At 43.7% G+C, this 26031-nt stretch overlaps 1 protein-coding gene across 3 annotated transcripts in view; it reads right to left on the bottom strand.

Annotated features, from left to right (window-relative positions):
- Window positions 1-882: 882 nt before the first annotated feature.
- SNAP25 (synaptosome associated protein 25) overlaps window positions 883-26031 on the bottom strand; it is a 37565-nt gene continuing 12416 nt past the window's right edge. Inside the window, exons 4-8 of one of the 3 annotated variants that reach the window (XR_010025401.1) lie at window positions 17127-17244; window positions 6435-6560; window positions 4859-5003; window positions 2305-2439; window positions 883-1118 (exon numbers count right to left, since the gene is read on the bottom strand). Coding sequence is in view for 2 of the 3 variants with exons in the window: in XM_063125327.1 (XP_062981397.1) it covers window positions 2371-2439; window positions 4859-5003; window positions 6435-6560; window positions 17402-17519 (458 nt within the window). In the remaining variant the exon portion in view is untranslated. Of the gene's footprint in view, window positions 2440-4858; window positions 5004-6434; window positions 6561-17126; window positions 17245-17401; window positions 17520-26031 lie in introns of all 3 variants that reach the window. The other 2 variants (XM_063125327.1, XM_063125326.1) reach the window with 2 other exon arrangements.

Below are 26031 nucleotides of genomic sequence, written 5' to 3'. Positions count from 1 at the left end.
TTCCCAGGAGCAGGCAGGGACGACCACGGGACGATCCCGAGAAGATAAACCTTAGGTCTAGCTAAGGCCCTAGTATCTTTTCATATGCAGGGAGGAAAAACAACAACCTTGGAGTGGGTGGTTTAGGTTGCGAAAGCAGCCTGCAGGGAAAGGGTGAAGCATCCCTTCCCTCTGCCCCACTGATTCAGTTGAATCTGGAGTTCCCCACAGCTGCAATAAGTAAAAACAAAAGTCTTCTCCTGGGTCTTGTCTAGTTTGGCCCTCAGCATGCAGTGCCAAAGTGTCCCATGATCCATGCACTGGAATATTTTTGGGGGTCCCACTTGGCTTTCTGTCTGCTACAGCAACTGTCCTATGGACATTGGGCTTTGAAGTTTATCCAAGTCTGCAGGTATCAGAATTCCTCCAGAATTCCCCCCACCCGAATCCTGAACATTGGGTTCTCTGTTCCTTGTCCTTTGGGGGAGCTTCACCCCATTATGGGCTGTCATGCCCTTGTAAAACCCAATGTCTTCTCCAGGTCATTGTACTGTAAAACAACGACCCAATCACATTTAATAGATGGAATATTCAGCATTAAGCTTATTTATACTACTGATCCCAAATACAAACCTTTTATAAAACGGAAGGCTGCAGGTCGTAGGTGCAGAAAGAAGTGCCTGATAAAACTCTTGGACCATCTATTGCCAAGGGATTGCCAGTGCCTTTCCTGGGTTCAAACCTGGGACCCTTCCGAATGCTAAGCACACGTTCTAGACTGAGCCCACATCCCTCTCATGTAAACACACTACATGCCCGTTCCTTTCTTCCCAGTGAGTAACAAAGTCTGAGCGATGGAGAGCAAACCCCTGGATTAAAAAAAGCCTTAGAGAAACTCTGTGGTCTATAATTTTTAATATCTTTTAAACTAGCTACAAAATGTCAATCACGTCACAAACTGACAGGAGACAGAAGGAATTTCATATTACATGCGGCAACTATATTTAATCTCACAGTTTTATCTAGATTTCATTCATGTAGGACATTTTTTATTTCATTTTATATATTTTTTAATTAATAACAGCTACTAAACATTGCAGTGATTTTGGTGTGCATAGCTCTAGGTAAGCAACAGAGAACTGTACCGATAACAAACCACATACGGGGAGAGAAGTAGAGGGAGAGAGAGAGAGAGAGAGAGAGAGAGATAAAGAGAGAGAGACTTATAAAAATTACATTTCTCTGCAACATTTCATATGGTAGCCGTCCCCTCCCCCGAGAAAAAAGACAGTCTTTGAAAGCAGCAGACAAACTCTATATATTACACCTATTTCTTATTTCTTGATGCTGTGTGTGTGTGTATGTGTGTATGTGTGTATGTGTGTGTGTCCTTGACATAACTTTCAGCCAAACGTTTAATCTGCTGGCAATGGTTAAATGATGAGTGCCAAATCCATCTCCTTTGAAATTAAAATTAGAAAAGAGAAAAAGAAAGAAAAGAACATGGCTCATAACTATATATATTTATATTTATATATATATAATATATATATAGAGAAGAAGAAATAAAATGGCACTACTGCAAACTTGCTGGTATAACATAGTCCTGACAGTGTCCCAATACCGAACATGCTAGTTTTTTGTTTTCTTTTGTCATTGTTGATGTTGCTACTGCCATGGAAAGGTCTCACTTAAGTTAAGGAGTCTAAAATTATTTCTCATGCAATAAATGCATAAATCACGTCACTTTTTTTTCCTGTTTTAGTGCAATGCTTGTTATAAGTTATATAATTCCACATTGTCTAATCATGAACTCATAACGACTGATGACAGCAATGGAGAACTGAGAGAACACCACATCCGTAAATGCTTAAACAACATGAGACCCGAAGAAAAGACTTCTGGGAATAGCTCTGTGGAATGTTAACAGTTTTACAAGAACAATACTGTATAGTTAAAAGTTTAACAGCACGTTGAGCATTCCTACATTGTTTTGTCATTCAGCAAAAAACATCATAAAGTTTTTTAAAAAAGAAACCCACCAACCGAAAATGGACAGACGAGAAAGAAAGGGGAGGGAAGGGAAGGGAAGGGGGCGGGGAGGAAAAGAAAAAAGCCCCAACAAATGAAATTGAACATTGTCATGAGCTGTAGCCATCAAATCAGTACTATATACAACCTTTGGAAAGGAAGAGAGCTGTAAAATAAAAATAAATTTACAAGTATCATTTTTGGAAAGCTGACAACCTACACAGGACAACATTTACAATGGAGGGCAGAAGAGGGGTTGATATGTGCATGTGTGCAAACCTAGTTGGTAAATACCATGAGAAAAGCATGACAGTGCTGTCCTTGGGGACAGTGTTAAGAAGAATCCGCACTGGGTTGCACTTAACCGCTGCCCAACATCTTTGTTGCACGCTGATTGGCCTCATCAATCCTGGTTTTGTTGGAAACAGCCTGAATGGGCGAACGAGAGAAAGGGGGGGGGGGAGAGAAAAGACATGTAATCATGGAAGATATATGTCAGAACAACAGTAATTCAAACCACAGCTGTCTGAAAGGTGTTCTGCTTAACATTGCAATCCAGGCGATACCAGCACAGAGTGGGGCATGCTGGGGCATTGCACAAAAAACCCTACCACCATCATCACGCCATCACTCTTGCTGTACTAGGCCCTAGTTTTTGCAATGTGTAACTCTGGATTTACATCAGAAAGTACTTCTTCCTGCAGCCACTGTAGCTGGACACTGTCCTTTTGGCAGGATTTGAGGCAGAGGGCCTGTTCAGATGCCACCTTAAACCCTGCTGGTAAAGGCTTTTGGTTAAGCAGCAGGGTTTAAGGTGTCTTGTGCGGTGCATTTTGCTAAACCCTGCTCACTCACTAACCCCAGTCGGCACCTCTGCAACAGTGTTAGCGGCTCTAGGAAGGAAGGAACCTCTCGTGCAAGCACTGAGTCATTACTGACTCTTGAAGGGACGCCAGCTTTCGCTGACGTTTTCTTGGCAGGCCTTATAGCAGGGTGGTTTGCCGTTGTCTTCCCCAGCCGTGATTACCTTTCCGCCAGCTAACTGGGTACTCATTTTACCGACCTTGGGAGGATGGAAGGCTGAGTCGACCTGAGCCGGCTGCCTGAAACCAGCTTCTGCTGGGATCGAACTCAGGCCGTGGGGAGAGTTTCAGCTGCAGAAACTGCTGCTTTACCACTTTGCGCCACACGAGGCTTAAAGCATTGTGTGCGATAGCATGGCTTGTGGTTAGTGCTAACCCCAGAGAACCACAGTTTCGCTAACCACAGAGCCTGAAATGTCATCTGAACAGGCCCAGAGTGATACAAGGGCAGCAACAAGCCCTATCCCAAACCGACTAGCCTCCTGTTGGTTAGGATCTAGAGAACACATCACTGCAACACTGTCCTAAGAATTAGCGATGGGGTGAAAGTTCTAAGTGTAGGATTTACGAGTATGAGTTCCTCCAGGTTGAAAAGCCTCTTCCTTTTGTGCATCAGGCCTCGGGTGGCACTTACACATTGTCCCCCCAAAATAAAAAAATAATTATGGCGAAAAGAGGACACTGATTTGCAGATGATTCTCTTATGCTAATATATATGTATAGATGCCAATTTGGAAATAATTACTCTAATTTGTGTTAAATAGAAATACCATTGTGGGGAAGACTATAAACTCCTATGTGCCTGCTCAACCTGCTGTCCTGATGGTTGATGGGCAACTTCAAGGTGCCCCTAAGCTCCCTCCCTTCTTATAGCTTCATCGCACCATGGTTGTACTGTGCAATCATTGCAAATTGCGTGCAAAGGACTCCAAAGTTTTCCATCTTATAATCTGCTTTGACTGTGAAGCACTCCCAGGCATCCTACTTTAATTGTGCTATAAAGCCAAAAGAACCGACCTATTTTACTACCACTTTAGGAGCAAATCTTTTGTTGTTCTCTGAGCGGCCACTGGGGGCGCAGGAGGATGATTTGCTATGTTTAAAGTACAAATTAAACAAATGCTTACATCTGTGTAAGTTTTAAAGATAAAAACATCAAAATTGGCACAGTAATAGATATTAAGGAGGGTTTTAAGCATACCAAATTTGAATCGGATTGGGTCATCCATTGATTTTTTAATGATTTTTTTTTACATTTCTCCCCCTTAAACCCTTTCCTGTTATGCAAAGGATCTTAGGAACGCTGCCGCCCGGGGTGTGATTTAGCTAATGACGACAGCAACAACAACAACAACAACTTTATGCTATGAGGATAATTCGAGGAAAACGGGTATATGTTATAGTTCCTTATCTTTAAACAGGACTTGGGACTGGGTAGCCCCTGACATAAAGGACACCTGGCTAGCAACTGCATCTGCTACAAGGTCAGATCTACACCTCGTGTCATATTGATATGATCCCATCATGGTGAAGCTATACCCCTCTTGCACATTTATACCCCGTACCGCACACGATGGTATCTGTAGCAGTATAATATACGGAATTAAAAGTGGGACAAGCAGTATACGGAACAGGCACCGTGTGCCCCAACGGCTATCAGCGCACTTCAGTACCGATAAAAAGCCCCAGGCCTGCAATCCGCCAGCCCTCTCTATTCCACTTATTGTGGGGAGGGGGGAAGACAGGTTGGATATATCTCCTACTTTACAAAGCCCCCCTCCCCCCCAGTCCTCATGCCCCATTACAACTAAGACTGCATACGTTTTAGTGAAATAATGAAACTGAAATTATTCAAGTTGCATTAGCCTCTGCCTAAAACTAAACAGTGTCATTCTTCTTTTTACATTTACACCGACTTTTTGGTACAAAATATCATATACTATTGTACGAGGAATATCGGGTGCAAATGGCAGGTCAGCCTTTACCTTCTCCATGATCCTGTCAATTTGGCGGTTCTGTGTGTCAATCTCGTTGCCCATATCCAGGGCCATGTGACGGAGATTTCCAATGATGCCACCGACCTGTTCCAGGTTTTCATCCATCTCACCTTCTCGGGCATCATTTGTTACCCTGCAAAGGAATAAGGAGTAACGATGGACTGAACCATACCATTCATTTCATTTGTATCCAGCCATTTTTTCCCCCTTGCAAGGAACCCAAGATGGCTTATATGGTCCTCCTCTTCTCCATTTTATCCTCACAACAACCCTGTGAGGTAGCTTAGGCTGAGAGTCAGTAACTGGCTCAAAGTCATCCAGTGAGCTTCATGGCTGAATGGGGAGTAGAACCTGGATATCCTCATTCCCAGTTCAACACTCTAACCACTTCACTGCACTGGCTGTCCAGTGATCAACATACAAAGTTAAAATTAAGAACAACTCTCTTGATGTAGGCAGACCAGGTAATGCCGCCATCACCAAACAATGTGTTCTACAGAGTTTGCTGTGGCTTCCTACACTCCCCCTCATTGCCAAATGGTTGCAAGGGACAACCAACAACTTTGCAGGCTGGAATAATGCACCCTGCACATCTGGTTGGTCCATGATAGACTGTCAGTGAAGCTCTGAGACAGTCCCAATTTCTTCCATTAAATCTAACTTCTAATGACTGTAAGCTCAGGGGTTCTGCAGTAATTGGCACCACTTTCACAACCTCAAAGGCGTAGGCATGTGTGTTGGGGGAAGGAAAAGAAGAGATGGCTACTGGATCCTGCAAAGCAGGCAGTTGCTCCCACAACTCATGCCAGATAACGATTCGTGGTAAAAGGCAGGGACAATGGGTGGGGGAGTGGTTCTGCTCTGTAGGGGGAAATTGATTAAAAGCCTATGTCAGAGTTCCCCAACCTTTGTGGGTTTGGTGGAAACATTTGGAATTTTGAGAGTACCATGAGTGCTCTCACAAAATGGCTACTGTGGGGGCCTTGTCCATACATAAAATGGCTGCCATATTGAGCATGGGTGGTCATAAAGCACCCATTTCCCAGAAGAAAAATGGGTGAGACTAAAAGAAAAGGAACTAGCCCAAGTATCTAATGATAAAGCAGAGGTGGGGCATGAGTTCCCAACACAAAACCACTCTTTTGAACCGCAATAAAGGTGGCACTGGAGGGCAGCAGGCCAGAAAAGGAAGTTAATTCAAAAAATCAGGAGAGGCGAGGAATGTGGTGAGTGCCAAGAGAGGGGCCCATGGGCACAATGATGGCCAAAGGCACTATCATGAAAATCCCAGGTCTGTGTTCTCAAAAGTCTTTTGATTTTGGATTCCTCTGCTCTGATTTGAAGATTTAGAGGACTGTTCCCCAAAGAGACATGGGAATGTCAGTGGAATTTTTTTGAAACTGTTGGACGAATGAACTTGGTCATTGCCAACTGTGGAATCAACTATAGTTGTAATAACACAACACTCTCTCTAGGACCATATGGAAACACTCCTAATATGCCAGGGACAGGAAAGAAGGAAGGAAAAGACAGGATCAGAACGACAGCAACCCACAAGCCTCACCTGCGGATAAATCCACCGCTGATGGCCATCTGTTCTCGTTCATCCACGACTCGTGCAGGCTGGCTGGCTACAACGCCATCTTGATTATTGCCCCAGGCTTTTTTATAAGCATCACTTGATTTAAGCCTATGCAAAAACAGAAGGTGAGTAACAAAGCCCCGGGCGGGGAGAGACAACTGCCAAAATACAACGGCGATGATTATTTCTTCAAGCTAAGAGCTGAATCAAGCAAATGAGTATTTGGTAAAAGGGGACATTCTGGTATACCGATATATCATAAACCTGAACAAAAGTGTTTTGTTTCATTTTATTTAATTGTTGCTGCCACAACGACTGTGATGCTTAGAAATTTCATTTTGAACGGAATCAATTGCAATGGCCACGCTGGGAACTTTGCTTTGTTTTGTTTTGATAGGCTTTTTTTCCTTCCAGCGGGAGGGGTGGGGACACAATAAAAATAAAGACAACTAGAAAACATTCAGCTGTATTTCCTGACACATGTACATTTGGACATATAACACAGAGGACGCACTGCTAGACAGACACGAAAACAAAACCGCCAAGGGTAGTGTGTACATCACATCACAGCAACACACCATCTTACATTTTTTAAAAACGAACAAACAGATGTGGCCTTCTTTTAGTACAGCGCCATGGCCAAGCATCCTTTTTTTAAAAAAAATAAATAGTAATAATGTGTGGCACAGTGAATGTATACATCCACCAAGCTTCCCAACGTTATGTTAGGCTCCTGGACATGTTTTGACTTCAGGAGTTGTAGTTAGGGCAATTTCATTAGATATTTTAAATAATATATCGGTACTTGGAAAGAGTAACTATACATCTAGAGTTGATGTACAAACCTTTGTCCACAGAGACAAAAAGTAAAATCAGGCCATAGTGGGATGATGAGTGCGGGAAAAAAATCAATATATATATACAAGCATGTGTAGCATTTGAGCATCAGAAAGGGAAATTCCTTTGTGTGTGTGGTTTTTTTTTTTTTCATGCACCAGCTACAGGCATGAATAAGTGAAGCATTCTCAATAAAGCACAGCTGTCCTAGTGATTCAACATTCTCTTAATGCACTAGCAATAACAGCCTACACAGCAAAGTGGGAGGCAGGCAAAAATGGATTTTCAGCTCTACTGAGAATCAGAAATATGAGGCCGTGCAAAGTATCTTGGGCCGTAGCTAGACCTAAGGTTTATCCCAGGATTGTCGTGGAGTCAAACCTGTTCATCTAAGTGCCACACAGGGCATCCAGCACTCAGGCAGGGACGAACCTGGGATGATCCTGGGATAAACCTTAGGTCTAGCTATGGCCTTGGAGAGACCTTCTGAATTCAGTTGCCCAGTTTTTCCAGAGGAGCCATCTTTGACTGAGCTGCCACCAAGAAATTAAAATCCAGGCATACCAGTAGTGACAGATAATATTAATATGTGCAGCATCCTGATGTGCTGTTTTAGTACTAAAACTATCAAAGACAGAAGCTCATTGCAGCCCCAGAAAAGATGCCAGTTCTAGTGAGTCTCTTGGTGTAAAACCCCAACATGGCTGCTAATATAAACTAGGTCTATATAAACTATATATGTAAAATTATAAACTATATGTATTAAATATTAAACTATATTATATTAAACTATATTAAACTATATATATATATATATATATATATATATATATATATATTAAACTAATATATAAACTATATATAAAGTAAGTTTATATAAAAATAAGCTCTCCTAACTGCAGGAATGAGAAAAATAAAATAAACATTTGAGTGCTATTAGTCACAAATGTCCAATATTGCCACCACCTAAAGGCTTTGTAATGGCAGCAATGTGATATGAACACTGATAAAATGTGTTTCATTTTGTCACAGATTTCAAACAGAGCTGATCATCAACACATTTCATAAATGTTATTATTATTATTTTTAAAAAAATGCTTTCGAAATTCAAAGCCAGGAGCCTTTGGAGAGAGAGGATTTGAGCCACATTTAGTTATACATAGAGCAGATCCTCTGAAATCAATAGGCTTAAATTAGTCATGACTGACTAACTCCAGTCCCATTGATTTCAATAGGTCTAATCTAGGTATGGCTAAATCTCGATCCAACCCATAGTAGGCTAATAAACTTTAATTCAAAGCATTCTTACTAGTTAAGTTAAACTCAATAGGATTGTGTTTTTTTGGAACAAACATGCTTAGAACTGCACTATATGGCAGCAATCATAAGCATATGGGCTTAAAAGGAAGCCGCATTGAAATCAATAGGTTTTTACTTCTGAATAAATACGGTTAGGATTATGTTGTGCAGCTGCAATCCTATGCATACCTGTTTGGGAGTAAGGCCCATTAAAAACTCTAGGGTACACTCCCAAGCAAAACATGCCTAGGACAATAATAACTTTGACAATCTTTAAGGTGCTACAAGATTTCTTTAGTGTTTTTGAGGCATTGGATCAAGCTTCATATGGGATTAAATAGGTAAATAAACATTTATGGATATGAATGTTAGTTTGGTTTTGAAATAGACAAAAGTTGGATTCAGGTGACTTTTAAATAGCAATTACCACATAGTGACAATCATTTCACACTTTAATTGTTGGCTCTCCACATGACAACACACACTCTTTCCATTTCAACATACACACATCACCATTTCACCCATTGGTTATCTCTAGCAGTTTTTGCAAAGGGGTAGTGAGTAGAGGTGTGCTCCGCTCCGATTAGAATCGGATAATCAGAAGCGAATTTGCCTGCTCTGCCTTGCCCAGAGGTGGAGTAGAAGCAGACCGTGGACCCTTAGAAGCACGACAAAGAGAAGCAGCCATAGGCAGAGAGCTTCTCTTTTTGCGGAGCGCTCCGATCGCCATTTTGGAAAATTTCACCCATAGGATTGCATTGAGGAAAAGAAAAGGGGATAACTGTGTTGTTTTTTAAGCTATCTTTCTGAAATTTCTTGTGCTTAGAGAGTCATGGCTGGGGGTCATTTTGAGCCTACTCTCAGCTCCCTGCGTGGTGCGGTTCGCGTGCTATAATTTTTGGAAAAATCAGGTAAAAAAAGCGGGAGAGGTACCTTTTTGAAGTGCTGAGAGGTAGAGTCATGATCACATGATCCCAAAGTTGGAGGAGGGGATAGGCAAAATGGGATACTAGTAACTTGGGATACTGGGAAACTTCTCTTTCTTAGTCTGAACGGACTTTTCCCAGGTTTTTTTTTAAAACAGTAGCCCCACCAAATGCACAAACACAACCTGAAATCATATACTAAGCAAATAAATAACAGATAGGAAACACAGCACTGCTACCCACCCTAACCTTGGTGAACAACTGAATAGGTGTGGTGCAAGGGGATGAGGTCCCCTAGGGCATGTGGACGTGCCCAGTGCACATACACTGTGTCCTGCCCTGGAGGGTCATCAGAGTCCTCCAAAGGTTAACCAGTGGAGAGAGACTAATGCCTATCATGAGCTGAAGTGTTAGTTTGCTTCTCAAAGACTGGTCCCTAGACAGGGCCAGTCAAAATTGGCATAATTCCCCCTCCCTCTGGGCACGTCCACTTCCCTCTTACTGGTAAAAGACAGATATAGCCTTTTTTTAAAAAAATTCTTCCTGTTGTTTATTCAGCAACACTGCTGCTTTTAATTCTACCCCTCCTTTATTTATTTATTTATTTATTCATTCCATTTTATATTTACACCCCATAGCCCAAGCTCTCCTGGTTTTTCCTCTTCAGTGAAGTCAGGCAGGCTTTCATTGTGGTTCAACTCCTTATTGTTGTTGTTGTTGTTGTTGCTATTAATATTAATTAGTACTGCTATTAATATTATTATTTTGTTGTTTAGTAATGGCTGTGATCACAGTGCAGTCAATCAACTCTGAAGCAAGGATCACAAAGCTTTACTCTTATCCTCCTAGCCTCCTAGTTATGGGATGCAAAAGAAAAGGCATCTCTCTGTGCTGCTCCCACCTCACAGGGATGGTTTGCATTACTGGCTTTGAAACTATCCTTGGCTCACTTCCTTGTGCCCCCAGAAATGTCTGCTGCCTGCCTGCCTTCCCTCCCTCCTCCTCTGCCTGCCTCGCAGGGATGGTTTGTGTGTGTCTTGCTTTGACTCAGGGGATAAGTCCTTCCTGCGCTCACTTAGACTTTTGGACGTTCAAAATCAATTTTTCAAGTGTGGAAGAAGATTCATATAGGTTTATCTCTACTCCCCAATTCATGGCATGTTGGGATTTCCTTTGAAATGGCCCCATTGAGCTGTCTGCAGCTTTAAATCCCTGAGATACTGGGGTGTCCGATTTTCAAAAATTCCCCAAAAATCAGGGGATGCTTGGATTGGCTTGAGTCTTGGCATGCGTGTGTATACGTCCATGGTCCATGAGGTGTCATGGTGCCAAACTTGAGGTTTCTATCATGAAAATTGACGTAGTTCTAGCATGGGACTTGATTTGGGGTGAGTTAAAAGGTTAAAGCCCTGCCAAAAATCAGGGGATGATGGGATTTGCTTGAGGCTTAGCATGCATGTGTATACAAGAATAAACTATCATGGTGCCGAGTTTAAGGTTTCTAACGTGAAAATCAACGGAGATATCGAAAGGGGTGTGAATTGGGGTTATGGGTGGTGCGTTAGAGGTCAAAGCCCCACCAAAAATCAGGGAATGATGGGATTTGCTTGAAACTTGGCATGATTGTAGATCTAGATGGCATCTGTGAGGGTGCCCACTTCAAAAAAATTTATCTGTCAAAATGTCGGGGAACGGTCCATGTCTGAAAATGGGGTGTCTGATTTTCATAAATTCCCCAAAAATCAGGGGACACTTGGATTGGCTTGAGGCTTGGCAAGCATGTATGGATAAGCTATCATGGTGCCAAGTTTGAGTTTTTACTTTCTAACGTGAAAATTGACGGAGATATAGAAAAGGGGTGTTTGAATTGTGGTTAGGGGTGCTGCATTGGAGGTTAACCCCCCCAAATCAGGGGATGATGCAATCTGCTTGAAACTTGCCATGAATGTGGATGTGCCTGCTTCCAAGTTTTTTATCTGTCAAAATGTCATAGTAAATCCCACGTCTGAAAATGGGGTGTCCGATTTTCATAAATTCCCCAAAAATCAGGGGATGATGGGATTGGCTTGAGTCTTGGCATGCATGTGTATCCATGGATAATCTATCATGGTGCCAAGGTTGAGGTTTCTAACATGAAAATTGATGGAGATATCGAAAGGGGTGTGAATTGGGGTTATGGGTGGTGCGTTAGAGGTTAAAGCCCCGCCAAAAATCAGGGGATGATGGGATTTGCTTGAAACTTGGCATGAATGTGGATCTAGATGGCATCTGTGAGGGTGCCCACTTCAAAAAAAATTATCTGTCAAAATGTCGGAGAACAGTCCATGTCTGAAAATGGGGTGTCCGATTTTCATAAATTCCCCAAAAATCAGGGGACGCTTGGATTGGCTTGAGGCTTGGCATGCATGTGTATATATCCATGAGGTGTCATGGTGCTAAACTTGAGGTTTCTAACTTTAACAGAAATAAAGTTGTATACTTTTATGGATTTCAATGCAAGCCTATGGGGGGGGAAGCGGCGCTCCGATCCGGATCCGGAGCTCTGCAGTGGAGTGGAGCGGACTGTAAGCGGAGCGGGGCAGAGCGAAGTGGCCTGATCCGCAAATTGTGGATCGGAGAGTCCGTGCACACCCCTATTAGTGAGACTGTGGGCTCATTTACACCAAGCAGGATATTCCACTATGAAAGCGATATATAAAAGGCAGGTGCCACACTACTGCTTTATAGCAGTATTGATGTGCACTGACCACTGTAGGGGTCCATGATACATGCCATATACTGCTTTCATACCACTTTCATAGTGTTCTATCCTGCTTGGTGTAGATGTGTCATGGGCCCCAACAGTTCTCAGTGCACTTCAATACTTCTACAAAGCAGTCGTGTGGCTCCTGCCTTTTATACTCCGCTTTCATAGTGCAATATCCTGCTTGGTGTAGATGAGCCCTAAGACCTGGTTCACATGTAATGGAAATTCGTGGGTGATTTAACCCAGAAATTGTCAGAGCTGCACAGGTTCAAACTCATTGACACAGCCATGCTGGTTCAAAGCTCTGGGTTTGGACATCACATCAAACCTGTGATTAAGAAACTGGATGCAAGCTGTAAATAGGTAGGAGACAGCGCTCTCTCCCTCCTGTTCTCCCAGAGCCCTGACAACCATGAGTTTGAACCCATGTTTGAGAACCTTGATGAAAAATGGAAGCAGTGAGCAGGTGGGAGACAGTGTACGCTTACTCACTCCTCTGTGGCCCTGACAACCCATGGTTTAAACAACCCATGGGTTGATGTTACATGAGATGTGGGCCATTTGCTCAGTCATCCCAAAACCCTACTACTGTCACAGACTGCAGCCAGCAGCTTGCACCACCTTGTGTTTCTAGACAGACCCAAACAGATCTGAAATATATACCTCCATGATGTGACTGGGACAAAGAACAGCAAATCACAGTGTAGAGACACTTATTCAGTTCAGCAGTAGTATTTGCCTTCCTCATTCCATATCATCCTTGAATATCTCTATTAATGAATATCTCTGTTAAATATGATGTGAAGGAATTGCTTCTGAATGGCAGGGCAACAGAGCTAAGGGCCAATTGCCCAGAGAGCCTCAGCTGTTGGGCAGTAGAAAAATGTAATAAAATATATAAATGAATACTGTGATTTTCTTACTCAGAGCGTGATGAAAGAAGCACAGCCAGGCCAGTGCACTGGCAGTTTTGCATCAGGCTAACAGGACATGTGATTATCTGACAGGGATTTTGTGTAGGAAAGTGTCACAGATTCAGAACACTCTTTGAGTTCTGCAAGGCATCTGATCAGTTTTTGCTGCTCAAGACAGGGTTGCTTTAAAGGACTGATCCAGCTACTGTGGCCATTTGTGTATTGCCACAAATAAATAAATGAAGAAATAAAGGAAATGCATCACCAAAAGAGAGCACTGAAGGTGCTCTTAAAATTAGGGGTGTGCACGGACCCCCTGCTCCGCTTCACTTCCAGATCCACGATTTGCGGATCGGGCCGCTTCGCTCCGCCCCCGCTCCGCCCATGTCCGGTCTGCTCCGCTCGGAGCTCCGGATCCGGATCGGAGCTCCGTTTTCCCCACATAGGCTTGCATTAAGCTAAAAAAGTACACAACTTTTTTTCTGTGAAAGTTAGAAACCTCAAATTTGGCACCATGACACCTCATGGAGGTATACACATGCACGCCAAGTTTCAAGGCAATCCCATCATCCCCTGATTTTTGGGGAATTTATGAAAATCAGGCACCCCATTCACACCCCTTTCCATAGCTCCGTCAATTTGCACGTTAGAAACCTCAAACTCACCACCATGACAGCTTATCCAGGGATACAGATGCACGCCCAGACTCAAGGCAGTCCCATCATCCCCTGTTTTTTGGTGGGGCTTAAACCTGCAGACATCTCAATGGGGCCATTTCAAAGGAAATCCCAACATGCCATGAATTGGGGAGTATGAATCTTCTTCCACACTTGAAAAATGGATTTGGAACTTCCAAAACTCCAAGTGAGCGCAGGAAGGACTTCTCCCCTGAGTCAAAGTCAGACACACACAACATCCCTGCGAGGCGGGCAGGGGAGGAGGGAGGGAAGGCAGGCAGGCAGGCAGCAGACATTTCTGGGGGCATAAGGAAGTGAGCCAAGGATAAGCCAGTAATGCATATAAAATGGAATAAATAAATAAATAAACAAAGGAGGGGTGGAATTAAAAGCAGCAGTGTTGCTGAATAAACAACAAGAAGAACTTTTTTAAAAAGGCTATATCTGTCTTTTACCAGCAATAGGCGGATGTGCCCAGGGGAGGGGGAAGCAGCAGCTGCCAATTTGACTGGTCAACCAGTCTTTTAAGAAGCAAGGCTGCCAGTTCAACTCATGAAAGACATTGCTCCACCACTAAGAAGTAGAACGCTCACTTCAACTCATGATAGGCATTGCTCCACCGGGTTACTCTCTTTGGAGGGCTCTGATGGCCTTCCAAGTACAGGAGAGAGTGAGGGCACGTCCACATGGGATGCCCTAGGGGAGCTCATCCCCTTGCACCACATCTTTTCAATTGTTCCCCAAAGTTAGGGTGGGTAGCAGTGCTGTGTTTCTATCTCTTATTATTGGCTTAGTATATGATTTCACAGGTTGTTTGTGCATTTGGTGGGGCTACTGTTTTAAAAAACACTGGGAAAAGTCCGTTCAGACTAAGAAAGAGAAGTTCCCAGAATCCCAAGTTACCCATTTTGCCTATCCCCTCCTCCAACTTTGGGATCATGTGATCATGACCGGGAGTTGACTCTGCCCCTCAGCCCTTCGGAAAAGGTATTTTTCCCGCCGGTTTTTTTTAAAATTCTAGCGCGCGACCCGCACCATGCAGAGAGCTGAGAGTAGTCTTAAAATTACCCCCATCCACGACTCTCCAAGCACAAGAATTTTTAGAAAGATAGCTTCAAAACCAACACAGTTATCCTCCTTTCTTTTCCGCAATGCAATCCTATGGGCGAAATGTTTCAAGATGGTGATAGAAGCGGACCGCGGAAACCGGAGCGCTCCGAAAATGGGCGCTTCTCTTCGCCTTGCTTCTAGGGGTCCGCGGTCCGCTTCTACTCCACCGCTGGGCAAGGCAGAGCAGGCCAATTCGCTCCTGCTTCTGCGCTTCTAATCGGAGCGGAGCACGTGCCTACTTAAAATGTACCTCTGTTAATTTATACATAGGGATTAAAATTGAGAATTTATCAGTGGAAACTGATGTCTCTGATGTCCATTCCAGGTTTCAATCAGAACCAGACACATCTCTAAAGGAGTGATCCAAAGTGCTTCCTTTGGGGTTCTGGCTGGTTCTGATTGAAACCCAAAGCAGATTCACTGCCCCGCTGACATCGGAGTTACCAGCCTCAACTGGAATGTATCACTCTCATTTATATAGAAATACAATACATGTCACAATAGCAGGATAGACTCTGATCAGGTGATCCGTATGCCTGTTAACTGTGCATGGGCAACTTCAAGCCATCTGCATCCCCTACCGTTGTCTTTCTTTGGACTCAGCCCTTAAAACAGAGGACAAATCTCTGACATACCTTCCAATAGAGGAAGATCCTCTGTAAAATAGGACACATGGCTGCCATAGATCCAGCCATGCAAGGAAGTACAGGAAATATACCAGCCCAGAACATTTTTTAAACTCACCTTCCTCTCTGCCCACATCTACCTATATGTCTTGGGGACAGCTTGAGTGTTGGATTTAACAACTTGTTCAACCCAGAGGAATAAGTCACTCCAGGCGAGTGAGTGAATGACCATAATACTGGTCTAAGGAATAAACATACAGAAGATGACAAACACACGGATGCACGCACACACGCATGCACCCAATTTTAGGGCAGCCTACCTACCTATAAATGTATGTTTAGTAATTCATTCATGCAATAACTCAGTGCATGCTAAATCTGTGATTCATCAAAGAGCCCATTCTTCCATGTCTACATTCTCACTTCAAAGTTCACACACCACATTTTTATGCTGCATATTTATTTTATGGCAATAACATGCAAGCAAATCTGTCACATTTCAACATTTCTGCTTGGTGTACACCACCCAATTCAGGAATGGGCATTTAGTAAAATGGGTCGAGTTTTCCTGACTTTTTTTTTAATGGTCATTCCCCATAGCTTGGAATCAAATAAGAAACTATGGTATATCGCCAGACCTTGTAAAGAAATATATCCACTGAAAATATGATAGTGGCATCATTTTGTTCCAAGGGATCATTTTGTGTAATTTTGAGCCACAAGTCATGGTCCAGAAATCACGGTCCAGAGAGTACACCCTTTAAGCCTCTTCAAGAAAAAATAAATAACAAAGAGTGTTCTAATAGTGCCATTGATTTTTGAAGATTAGGTTATTAATGCTATGTAGTACACACTCTGTAAAATGTTGAAATCTTCGTCATTAAAAAGTGTTCACAGTGAAGGTTTCACTGTGGTATGCCTGATTTTAATGCATCTACAGTAATCCCGCTGTTGTCTACACCAGTGGTTCCCAAACCAGTAAACCCACAAGCCACTGTTGATCTCTGAGATGATAGTAAGTGGTTCGCAAACAGTGAATGGAGCCACATCGTTCCCAGCCACATCTAGTCCACCACGTCACAGCAGTGCCCATCCATGAAGAGGAAGTGGAGGTGAATGGCCACTTCCTGTTCTCTACTGGGATTGCCACGATACCACAAAGCCCCTATGTCAGTATTCAAAGTCCCAGGCGATTGCTTCAGATTTTGGCAGGGGAATAAATGGTGAGTTGGATTCCTGCCACCTTGGTGGATCCCCAGTAGCTGGGAATTTGAATGCTGACAGCGGGAGGAGGGGTTGAGGGTGGCCTGGGAGGAATTTTAAAGGAAGAGCAAGAGTGGTTTGTTGGCCCCAAATGTTTGGGAACCTCTGGTCTACGCTATGAGATGAACGCATTGGAACCAGAATTGTTCTCTCTGCATGCCACATGCTCATCCTGCCCAGGTGCCTTAAGCAAGGATGAGCGTCACAAGGCTTCGTTATATCTGAGATCAGCCTTGGGTGCTCAAGAAATCAGGCAGGCAGGCAGGCAGCACCTACTTGTTACATGGACAGGCACAAAGCCCACAGAATTTTCCTAGGTCCGTCAAATTCTTTTCTGCTTCTTTCATGTCCTTATTGATTTGGTCCATTCCCTCTTCGATGCGTTCCAGTTGTTCTGATTAAACACAAGTATTTTATCCCCACAGAATGAAGCAGATGGAAAGGGACAAAGAAAAAAGAAGAAGACAAAAAAACAAAAAAAAACAACTTCAGACATTCACTCATGACAAAGAACTGGACGCTACAGAGCAGAGCTGGTACTCAGTACCTACTTGTTACAAGGACATATGAAAAATCCACAGCATTTCCCTAAATCTTTTAAATTTTTCTCGGCCTCCTTCATGTCTTGGTTGATATGGTTCATGCCTTCTTCGACACGATCGAGTTGTTCTGGTCAGGACAAAGGGATGACAGGATGGAATGAATTGTATTTTTGGGGGGTTGTCGTTGCAGCTGTTTTTGTGTTCAACAGAACATGAGAGAATGACGGATGGAGAAACTGAATTATCATGGTGGAATTTCAATGCATTAATTGGCAGCTGATGCATTGAAGCAAAGATGGAAGCAAACCTAGAGGGCTGAAGAGCAATGCCTTTACTAATGTGGGAAAGCACACACACATTCACAGACAAAAGAAAGAGATGCTTCAATGTCTATTAATTTGAACAAAAATGTAAAAGTGGAGGAGTTATCAAATACCTCAGGGTCCAGAAACATAATACAATACATCCAGTTACTAAGACATCAATGACATCCAAGAGAAAGAAAGAAATGAGGTTATTACCTTGTATTTATGTACATTAAGAATTAAATGATTGCCTTCCATGGAAAATATCTACAGTACTTCCACTTACAAATGTCTTTGACTTTGATGATGGTTGAAAATGTAATTGGTCTGATTTGAAAGTGGGTGAAAGAGTATACAGCTAAAAATGGTATTAAGAATGGATATGAGTAGTTGAGTTAAGATCCATGTCCAGATACAAACTTTTTCAAAGACTGAGGCTCTTCAGATCTGAATTTTTGGCCGTGGTCCATCTCTAAAGAAGACAAGACCATGGGTCTTATTCCTCTGTCAGTGACATTGTTATATGCCAGGAGAAACCCCAATGGAGTAGAAGGAATTACATAAATCACAGGACCCGGTTCCATGTCCAAAGAAGCAGATGGATAGACTGCCATAGAGCAGATAAAATATAGAGAGAAATAGATATAAGAATGCAATTGGCTGCTGCAATTTCTTTTCTTGGCTAGCATATGTCACTATTTCATTGCTTACCTGATCTTCCATGGCTTCCTGAACATTATTAGGTCAATGTAATTCCTTTCACTCTAATGGAGTTACACCTGATTTGCATTAGAACAGTATAACGTATGTATCAAGCCCACCACCGTGGGTTTATAACTATGCAAATAATAAATGACATTCATGAATGCCAATGGTCTGGTGTTTGCTTACACGGCCCACATTTTCACAAGTGCCTGATAATCATCTTATGCCATTATTTATTATAAATTGACATTACTATCACAGAAGCAAAAGGCATGTAAGCAACAATCCTGCAACACAATCTATGTTTACAAGAAGTCCTATTGTGGTCAAATCTTCATAGGTTTGCCACCTTAATGATTGTTTCTCAATTGTTTTGCACTAGTGTAGACCTATACATTTCATCATCAGTTGGTTTCCCCCTAAGGTTCTGATTCTGTATCCATTTTTCAAGCACAACGTATTGGCCAGATAGGAAAGAACTATTTTAATTGATGGGGTAAGACTGGCCTTAGCTAGACCTAAGGTTTATCCTGGGATCATCCCAGGGTCATCCCTGTTCATGTAAACGACACACAGGATATCCCGGGAGCAGGCAGAGACGACCCCGGGACAATCCTGATTCTGAGTCTAGCTAAAGCCACTGTTTCCAGCTATGCGGGGCAGGGGGGAGGGAAATGGAATATTAGATTCTTGAAGCAGGTTCTGTTCTCATTTTCCACATTGGAACAAAAAAGAATATAGATTCACACTTCTATGGATTAATATGTGATAAGACGAGCACAATTCACAAACATTAAATAAGAGGCCAGTCCCTGAACTCAAAGGGGAGGGTGTGGAGAGAAAAGAGAGGAAAAGAATTGTAATTTGTTGTTCAGCTTCAGAAATTCCTGTCTAGAAGTCTCTCTATGGTGGGTGGTGGGTAAGGAACAGGGTTAGGAGGAGGATAGAGGGAGATACAGGTCTGTTGTAGTCTATATGTGAAAGAGGAGGGGAATGACCTAAAGCGGAGAGGGTAGGGTGGGGTGGAGTGGAAAGCAGTGATGTCGGTTTTCCAAAAAACTTTATATCAGATCCCCCCCCCAAAAAAAACCTACTTTCCCAAACTGACTCCAATCTAATTTAGCATAGTTATTTGACTGATGTTTAGTAAACAAAACTGAAAATAAGATGCCATATTAATTCTATGTGCAGTATAAATATCTCCAAAACAAGGCTTTCCCCCAGCAGTCAAACTTAGTTGAAATGAAATATTGGGGTGAAGGGGGATGGGGAAAGGAAGCACACTTAGGCCATAGCTAGACCTAAGGTGTATCTCTGGATCATCCAGGGGTCAAACCTGTTCATGTTCTGACTTTTATACTGTTAGTTTTACTCTACCCTGTGCCTGTTTGGTGCATTCTCTTCCCCTTCCTATTGTTTTATTATGATTTTATTAGAATGTAAGCCTATGTGGCAGGGTTTTGCTATTTTATTGTTTTACTCTGTACAGCACCATGTACACTGACGGTGCTGTATACATAAATAATAATAATAATCTAGGTGACACACAGGGGATCCAGTGCTCAGGCAGGGGCGAACCCTGGATGATCCCCAGGATAAACCTTAGGTCTAGCTGTGGCCTTAGTGTGGTTTCAACCAGTCGTGGGGAACATGTGGCCCTCCAGATCTTATTAGACTACAATTCCCATCAGCCCTAGCCAGCATAGCTGACAGTGTGGGATTCTGGGAGTTGCAGTCCAACCACACCTGGTGGGCTGCCAGTTCACCATCCTTCGTTTAAATGTTATGGTCAAACAAATTCAAAGCTATACCTGGAATAGAAAACATTTTTATCCATCTGTCTTACATTTGAGGAAAAATATTTGAAGAATATTTGAAGAAAACAACTGAAGGCACTGAAAACTGTTAACATAGTAATTTTAGCATGAAGAGCTGTGCGCTGCGCATCCATATAGATGCTTCTAAGGGATAGCTGCCTGAAAAAAAAGTTAATTACAACATTGATTTTATATTCAGTGCATATTGTATCCATTCCCACAGTCATATCTAAAGGCTTGGATCCAACATTAGCCTAACTTAAGTCCCATTTATTTCAATGGGACTACTCTAAGTGGGATTAGCACCGGAGACAAGTTACCCCAATCTGACTAGTATTCTATGTGTTCATTATGTTTCTAAGTGATTTTGTGATTTTCAGCTGGTGTCATTTGTATATATGAGGAACCTGGTGAAATTCCCTCTTCATCACCACAGTTAAAGCTGCAGGAGCTATACTAGAGTGACCAGATTTAAAAGAGGGCAGGGCACCTGCAGCTTTAACTGGTGTGATGAAGAGGAAATCTCCCCAGGTTCTCCTTATATACAAGGACACCTGCTGAACTTCCCTTTTCAATACAACTGTTAAAGATACAGGAGCCCTGTCCTCCTTTTCATATGGTCACCCTAGATTTGAGGTTCCTAATGTCTGTGAGCTTACAGTGCTAAATCCTGCTAAACCAAAAATTCAGTAATTAACTATCATCATCAAGAGAAACTGACAGGGTACATCAGAGCTGGGTTTGCTTGCCATACGGGCAAGTTTATATCCCCCTGCCAATGCAAATCTTCCTGGAAGCCGGCTTAGTCAGCCGCAGTAGGATGACCTCAGCTTAGGGCGATACTAAGGTGGCTTTGGAGGTGGCTGCCATCTCAGGAGAAAAGAGGATGGCCTGATGCAACAGACAATTAATTTTGAACCAGGAAGGTGTTGTGGCTCGTGTCTGCCTGGAAATCACACCCTCAATTGCAGAGGCCTGATCCCTAATCCCATGTGTGCATGCTTATTATGGTTAATCAGTGGTGAGGGATATGTACTAGGGCTGTGCACAGGGCCCCCGATCCACTTCAGATCCTGATCTGGACCGGTCAATCTGGACCTCCCCCGATCTGCTCCTGAACTGGACCCAGAGTGAGATCTCCGTGGTAGACGTCAGAGGCAGGTAAGTGGGGAAGGGGGCCGAATAAGCCCCCTCCCCTTACCTGGCTCTGCCATCTGCCGCCGCACAGACCACGGTGGCAGCAGACAGCGGAGCCAGGTAAGCCCCCTTCCCCCTCCCCCCTTACCTGGTTCCCCGTCGTCGGCGCACGGACTGCAGCAATGGCGGCGGAGCCAAGTAAGCCCTTCTCCCCCACTTACCTGTCTTGGTGTCCATCGTGGTCTGGGCGGCAGCTTCAACTGATGCCCAGGACTAAGACCGAAAACAGTTGAAGCCGCTGCCCGGACCATGATGGAGGCAGGTAAGCCCCCGTCCCCATCTCCATTTACCTGGCTCCCCCGCCATCGCTGCACAGACCATGGTGACGGTGAACAGGGGGAGCCAGGTAAGATCCCCTTCCCACTTATCTGGCTCTGGAGCTTCAGACCAGTCCGAACTGCGTTGGGCCAATCCGGAACTCCCCCGATCCGCTCCAGAACCAGGCTTCAGAGGTCCGGATTGGCCCGCTCTGTTTTGGATCCGGGGATCCGTAATGGAGCCGAGCACACCCCAATATGTACTCTGCACATGCTCAGAGGCCTTTACATCATAATTTTATTTGTATATTGCAGGGAGGAGCCTGACAGTGAAAACAGGTCCCAGGACTTAGCAAATTAAGCCCCACTAGTAGCCGCAATCACTTCTATGTATTCACACAGTAGAACCAAATTGGCAACCCTATTCATGCCCCAGTGACCCAAACGTGCTTGGATTTAATCCAGTTCAAAGCCCTGCCCTATGTCAATGGGACCCAATTACCTTAAATGCAGACACACTGACTTAATTATCTGCTTTTGACTTTGGAACCTAAGGCGGAAATCCTAAAAACACTTACTAAGGGGTATAATCAATTTACGGCCCACGGCCCACATGTGCCTCTGCCCTGTGCTGCGGAAAATCCATGGTGGCAAAAACACCCAGTGGCTTGCCAATGAATTTCAGTGGCAAACCACTCCACAAGGCTAAAATGGACACATTTCCCTTGGACCAGAGCTAAATTTATCTGTTTTAGTCTTCCATTGTGGTTTGCCACAAAATTCTGGTGGCAAACCACTACATCTTTAGTTGCTGTGCTGCTGAATTTGACCCCCTGAAGTTGTCCACCCCTACCTTTGTGGGACTTACATATCAGTAAAAGTGTGCAGGATTGTGTTCCACAGCAGTAAGTCCCACTGAACTCAACAGGACTTTCTTGTGGATGGTGGCTCTATTACTTTATCTTGTTCCAGAAACAACAGCTTGGGCTAGTTTCTGGTTGTGCTATCAGGTGCTAGCTTCCCAACGCAGTAGCAGTCAGTCCTGCCAGCACAAAGGCCACAATAAATACTGCCTAGGGTGACCGTATGAAAAGGAGGACCGGGCTCCTGTATCTTTAACAGCTGCATAGGAAAGGGAATTTCAGCAGGTGTCATTTGTATGCATGCAGCACCTGGTGAAATTCCCTCTTCATCACCACAGTTAAAGCTGCAGGAGCTATACTAGAGTGACCAGATTTAAAAGAGGGCAGGGCACCTGCAGCTTTAACTGTTGTGATGAAGAGGGAATTTCACCAGGTTCTCCATATATACAAATAACACCTGCTGAAATTCCCTTTTCTATGCAACTGTTAAAGATACAGGAACCCTGTCCTCCTTTCCTGATGGTCACACTAATACTGCCCCATGTGACACAATTTCTGCCATTTGGGGAACTGGGTCAAATAACCTGCTCTTAGCAACTGTGTTTCGCATTTCAATCCAGGAGACCCAAAGCCTGCTATTGCTAATGCCAAATGATGCTCAAACTCCCAAATCCCAAGAACACAAACTTGGGTAGAATTGGTACACAACCTGTTAGATTAGGGGAAGGTTGGCTAGATAGAGCCTTAACATTTCAGAAAACTTGCCACTGATTTCCTACAACTCCCTTCTCTCAATTCATTTCTGCAAATTCACGAGGACTTGAAACTAACTTGCTTTGTTTCTCTAGAAGGGATGGATGAATCTGTCAATTTTTGTTTCTCTCATTTTCTATTATCTTTTTGGTTTGTTTTATGTTCAGTACGTTCCGAACCTAGAAACTGTTTTCTTTAAAGTTCATGTAAAGGTTCATACACATTTTTATGCATTTCTCCTAATAATTGCATTTTTGTATGCAGTTTTGTCATTATTATTATTATTATTATTTACATTTATATACCACCCCACAGCCAAAGCTCTCTGGGCGGCACATTTTCTGCAGGCAATGTTCCTAACAGAAAGCATGTTTGACTATCATCTTTGTTAATAAACACAAGTGTGTGTGTGTGTGTGTGTGTGTTTTAGGACTGGAGAACAGCATTGCAAAATCTGGAGATGTGCAAATTTTGAAGGATGGCTGAGGCCTTAGCTAGACTGGGCTTTATCATGGGGCGAACCCCGGGATCATCCCTGTGCGTCCACGTGACGCACAGGGGATCCTGGGATCAGGGAGGGATCACCCCTCCTTTGCCCTGGGATAGAGCCCCCCCCCTTTGGGCCTGCTGTTTCTGTGGTCCTGGGCTAAGCCCGAGACCGCAGAACATGTGGCCCGTTGCCACGGTTTGACCTGGCGCTGTGTGATTACTCACGTGGAGCCAGGAGCCACGCACAGGGTGTAGTGTTTGTCAGGAGCGCTGCGCCCATCGGGGTTAGGGTGGGTGGGGGGAGTGGGAAAAGTAATTAAAATTAAAAAAAAACCTTACCTTTTGCGCATGGCCATTCATGCGCTCCATCCCCTTTAAAAATAAAAAAGGCGGGTGTGACGCCTCTCTACTTGAGGTAGTCGCGCCTCAAATGTAAACGGAGGAGGGATCTCATGTTAATCACCACGTGAGATCTTTCCTCCTCCATCGCGGACTATCAGGTAGGTCTAGCTAAGGCCTGAATTTGGGTTTGTCTGTTGGTTCAAAAATGCAAAATCAGGTACATTCACATTAAAGCAAGGACCCAACTATTCTCCATCCGTATTCTCTAGTAAACATTGAGATCCTTCAAATATTAATAAGAGAACTAACAGATGCCACAGGAGTACTCTGTGGTTTTGTTTGTGGCTTGAGGGCTTGAACACCCCTGTATTGCACTGGTAATCTCAGGGATTTGGGGGTTTTATGCCAAAAATAAACTCTCTGCTAATTGCACTGAAGTTGACTCATGAGGCTTTTGTCTTGAAAATTATCTGCAATGGCAACGTAAACAAGTCACCTAGGAACCCTAAAGACTTGGTTGGGGGTGGGGGGCAAAGTAACGGGCTACTCTTGGTCATCCCCACTTTCAAATGATCCATTGCAGAGTTCTTATCTACATAACACCTAATAACCTTAAGTAACTTCTGCTGTCAGGGTCATCTGAAAAAAGATCACATGGGAAGGTTAACGAACAGTTCATTAATCGGATCATCTACTGAGACATACATGGTTTAGACACACTTGCACAAATAACAAGAGGCAAACCACACACCCCACCCTTTATTCAACCTGCACATCACTCTAAAAAAGGAAAGATGACACAAATTTGGTTAAAGAACATTGAACACAGTACAGTGATCAGGTTCTGAATCATTACTGACCTTTCTCTTAAGAAAGCCATAATCTATCATTCAGAGTGTAATTAATCTGGCACTTTAAGGCATGACCCAGTACCATTTTAAAGACGCTTTGAAGAAATTTGACTCCTTCCTGTATGAAATACTGTTGCATTCCTTATTATCTGCCTTGTTCTTCATGTCTCACTGTTCAGCAGGAATTTAGTATCAAGCTTCTTTCTTCCACCACAATGGAGAGGTTGGTCCCAAAAGTAAGAGGCTGAGCTGGAATCAGTGAAACTAGTTATATCGACTATTAAACACCAGTGCCCTGATTCCACCACAAGTGAGAGCTCGATTGCCCTGATTGAGTTCCACGGACGTTGGAAGTGCCCCATGCTTTTCAATGCTTCAATTGTGCCATGTGTCCAACAGGGGTGCATTTGTTGGCTACAAAGCATCAGGGCAATCCTTATTCATGCAGAGCTCTTCATGCATGTTGGAGATGTGTGGAGCTTTGGATCACAGACTGTTTGCAGTGCCGGGCTGGGCAACTTGTGGCCCTCCAGATGTTTTGGCCTACAACTCCCATCAGTCCTAGCAGCATAGCCAATGGTGAGGGATTATGGAAGTTGCAGGCCCAAAAAATCTGGAGGGCCACAAGTTGACCATCCCTGGCCTAGACAGAGATGGGCAGATATGAGATAAAGGCTACAGCCTTCGAGCTACTTCCTTTGAAAATCAGAGTGAGTATTCACAAAACTTTGTGTTCTAGATCAGGGGTCCCCCAACCCCTGGTCTGTGGACCGGTCTGGGTCTGTGGCCTGTTAGGAACCAGGACGCACAGGTCAGCTGCTTTCACCCCCCCACCCACCCCACCCCCACCCCCATCTCAGTGTACCTGGGTGCAGGGCGCCATCTTGCCTGCCCAGCCAAACCAAAGCTAGGACGCTGGGGTGGGCGGCTTCAGAACAGCATGCCTGGCTGGAAGCCGCTCTGGGAGAGCAACTTCCGGGTGCACCATTCCGAAGCTGTCCGCCCGCGCCAGCATCCTGGCTTCGATTCAGCTGGGCGCCCACCCAGCTGAAGCAAAGGC

This window comes from Elgaria multicarinata, chromosome 4 (assembly GCF_023053635.1).
Source record: "Elgaria multicarinata webbii isolate HBS135686 ecotype San Diego chromosome 4, rElgMul1.1.pri, whole genome shotgun sequence".
Classification (NCBI taxonomy): domain Eukaryota; kingdom Metazoa; phylum Chordata; class Lepidosauria; order Squamata; family Anguidae; genus Elgaria; species Elgaria multicarinata.
The sequence above is the reverse complement of the archived record's forward strand: the minus strand, read 5'-3'. Positions and strand labels throughout refer to the sequence as shown.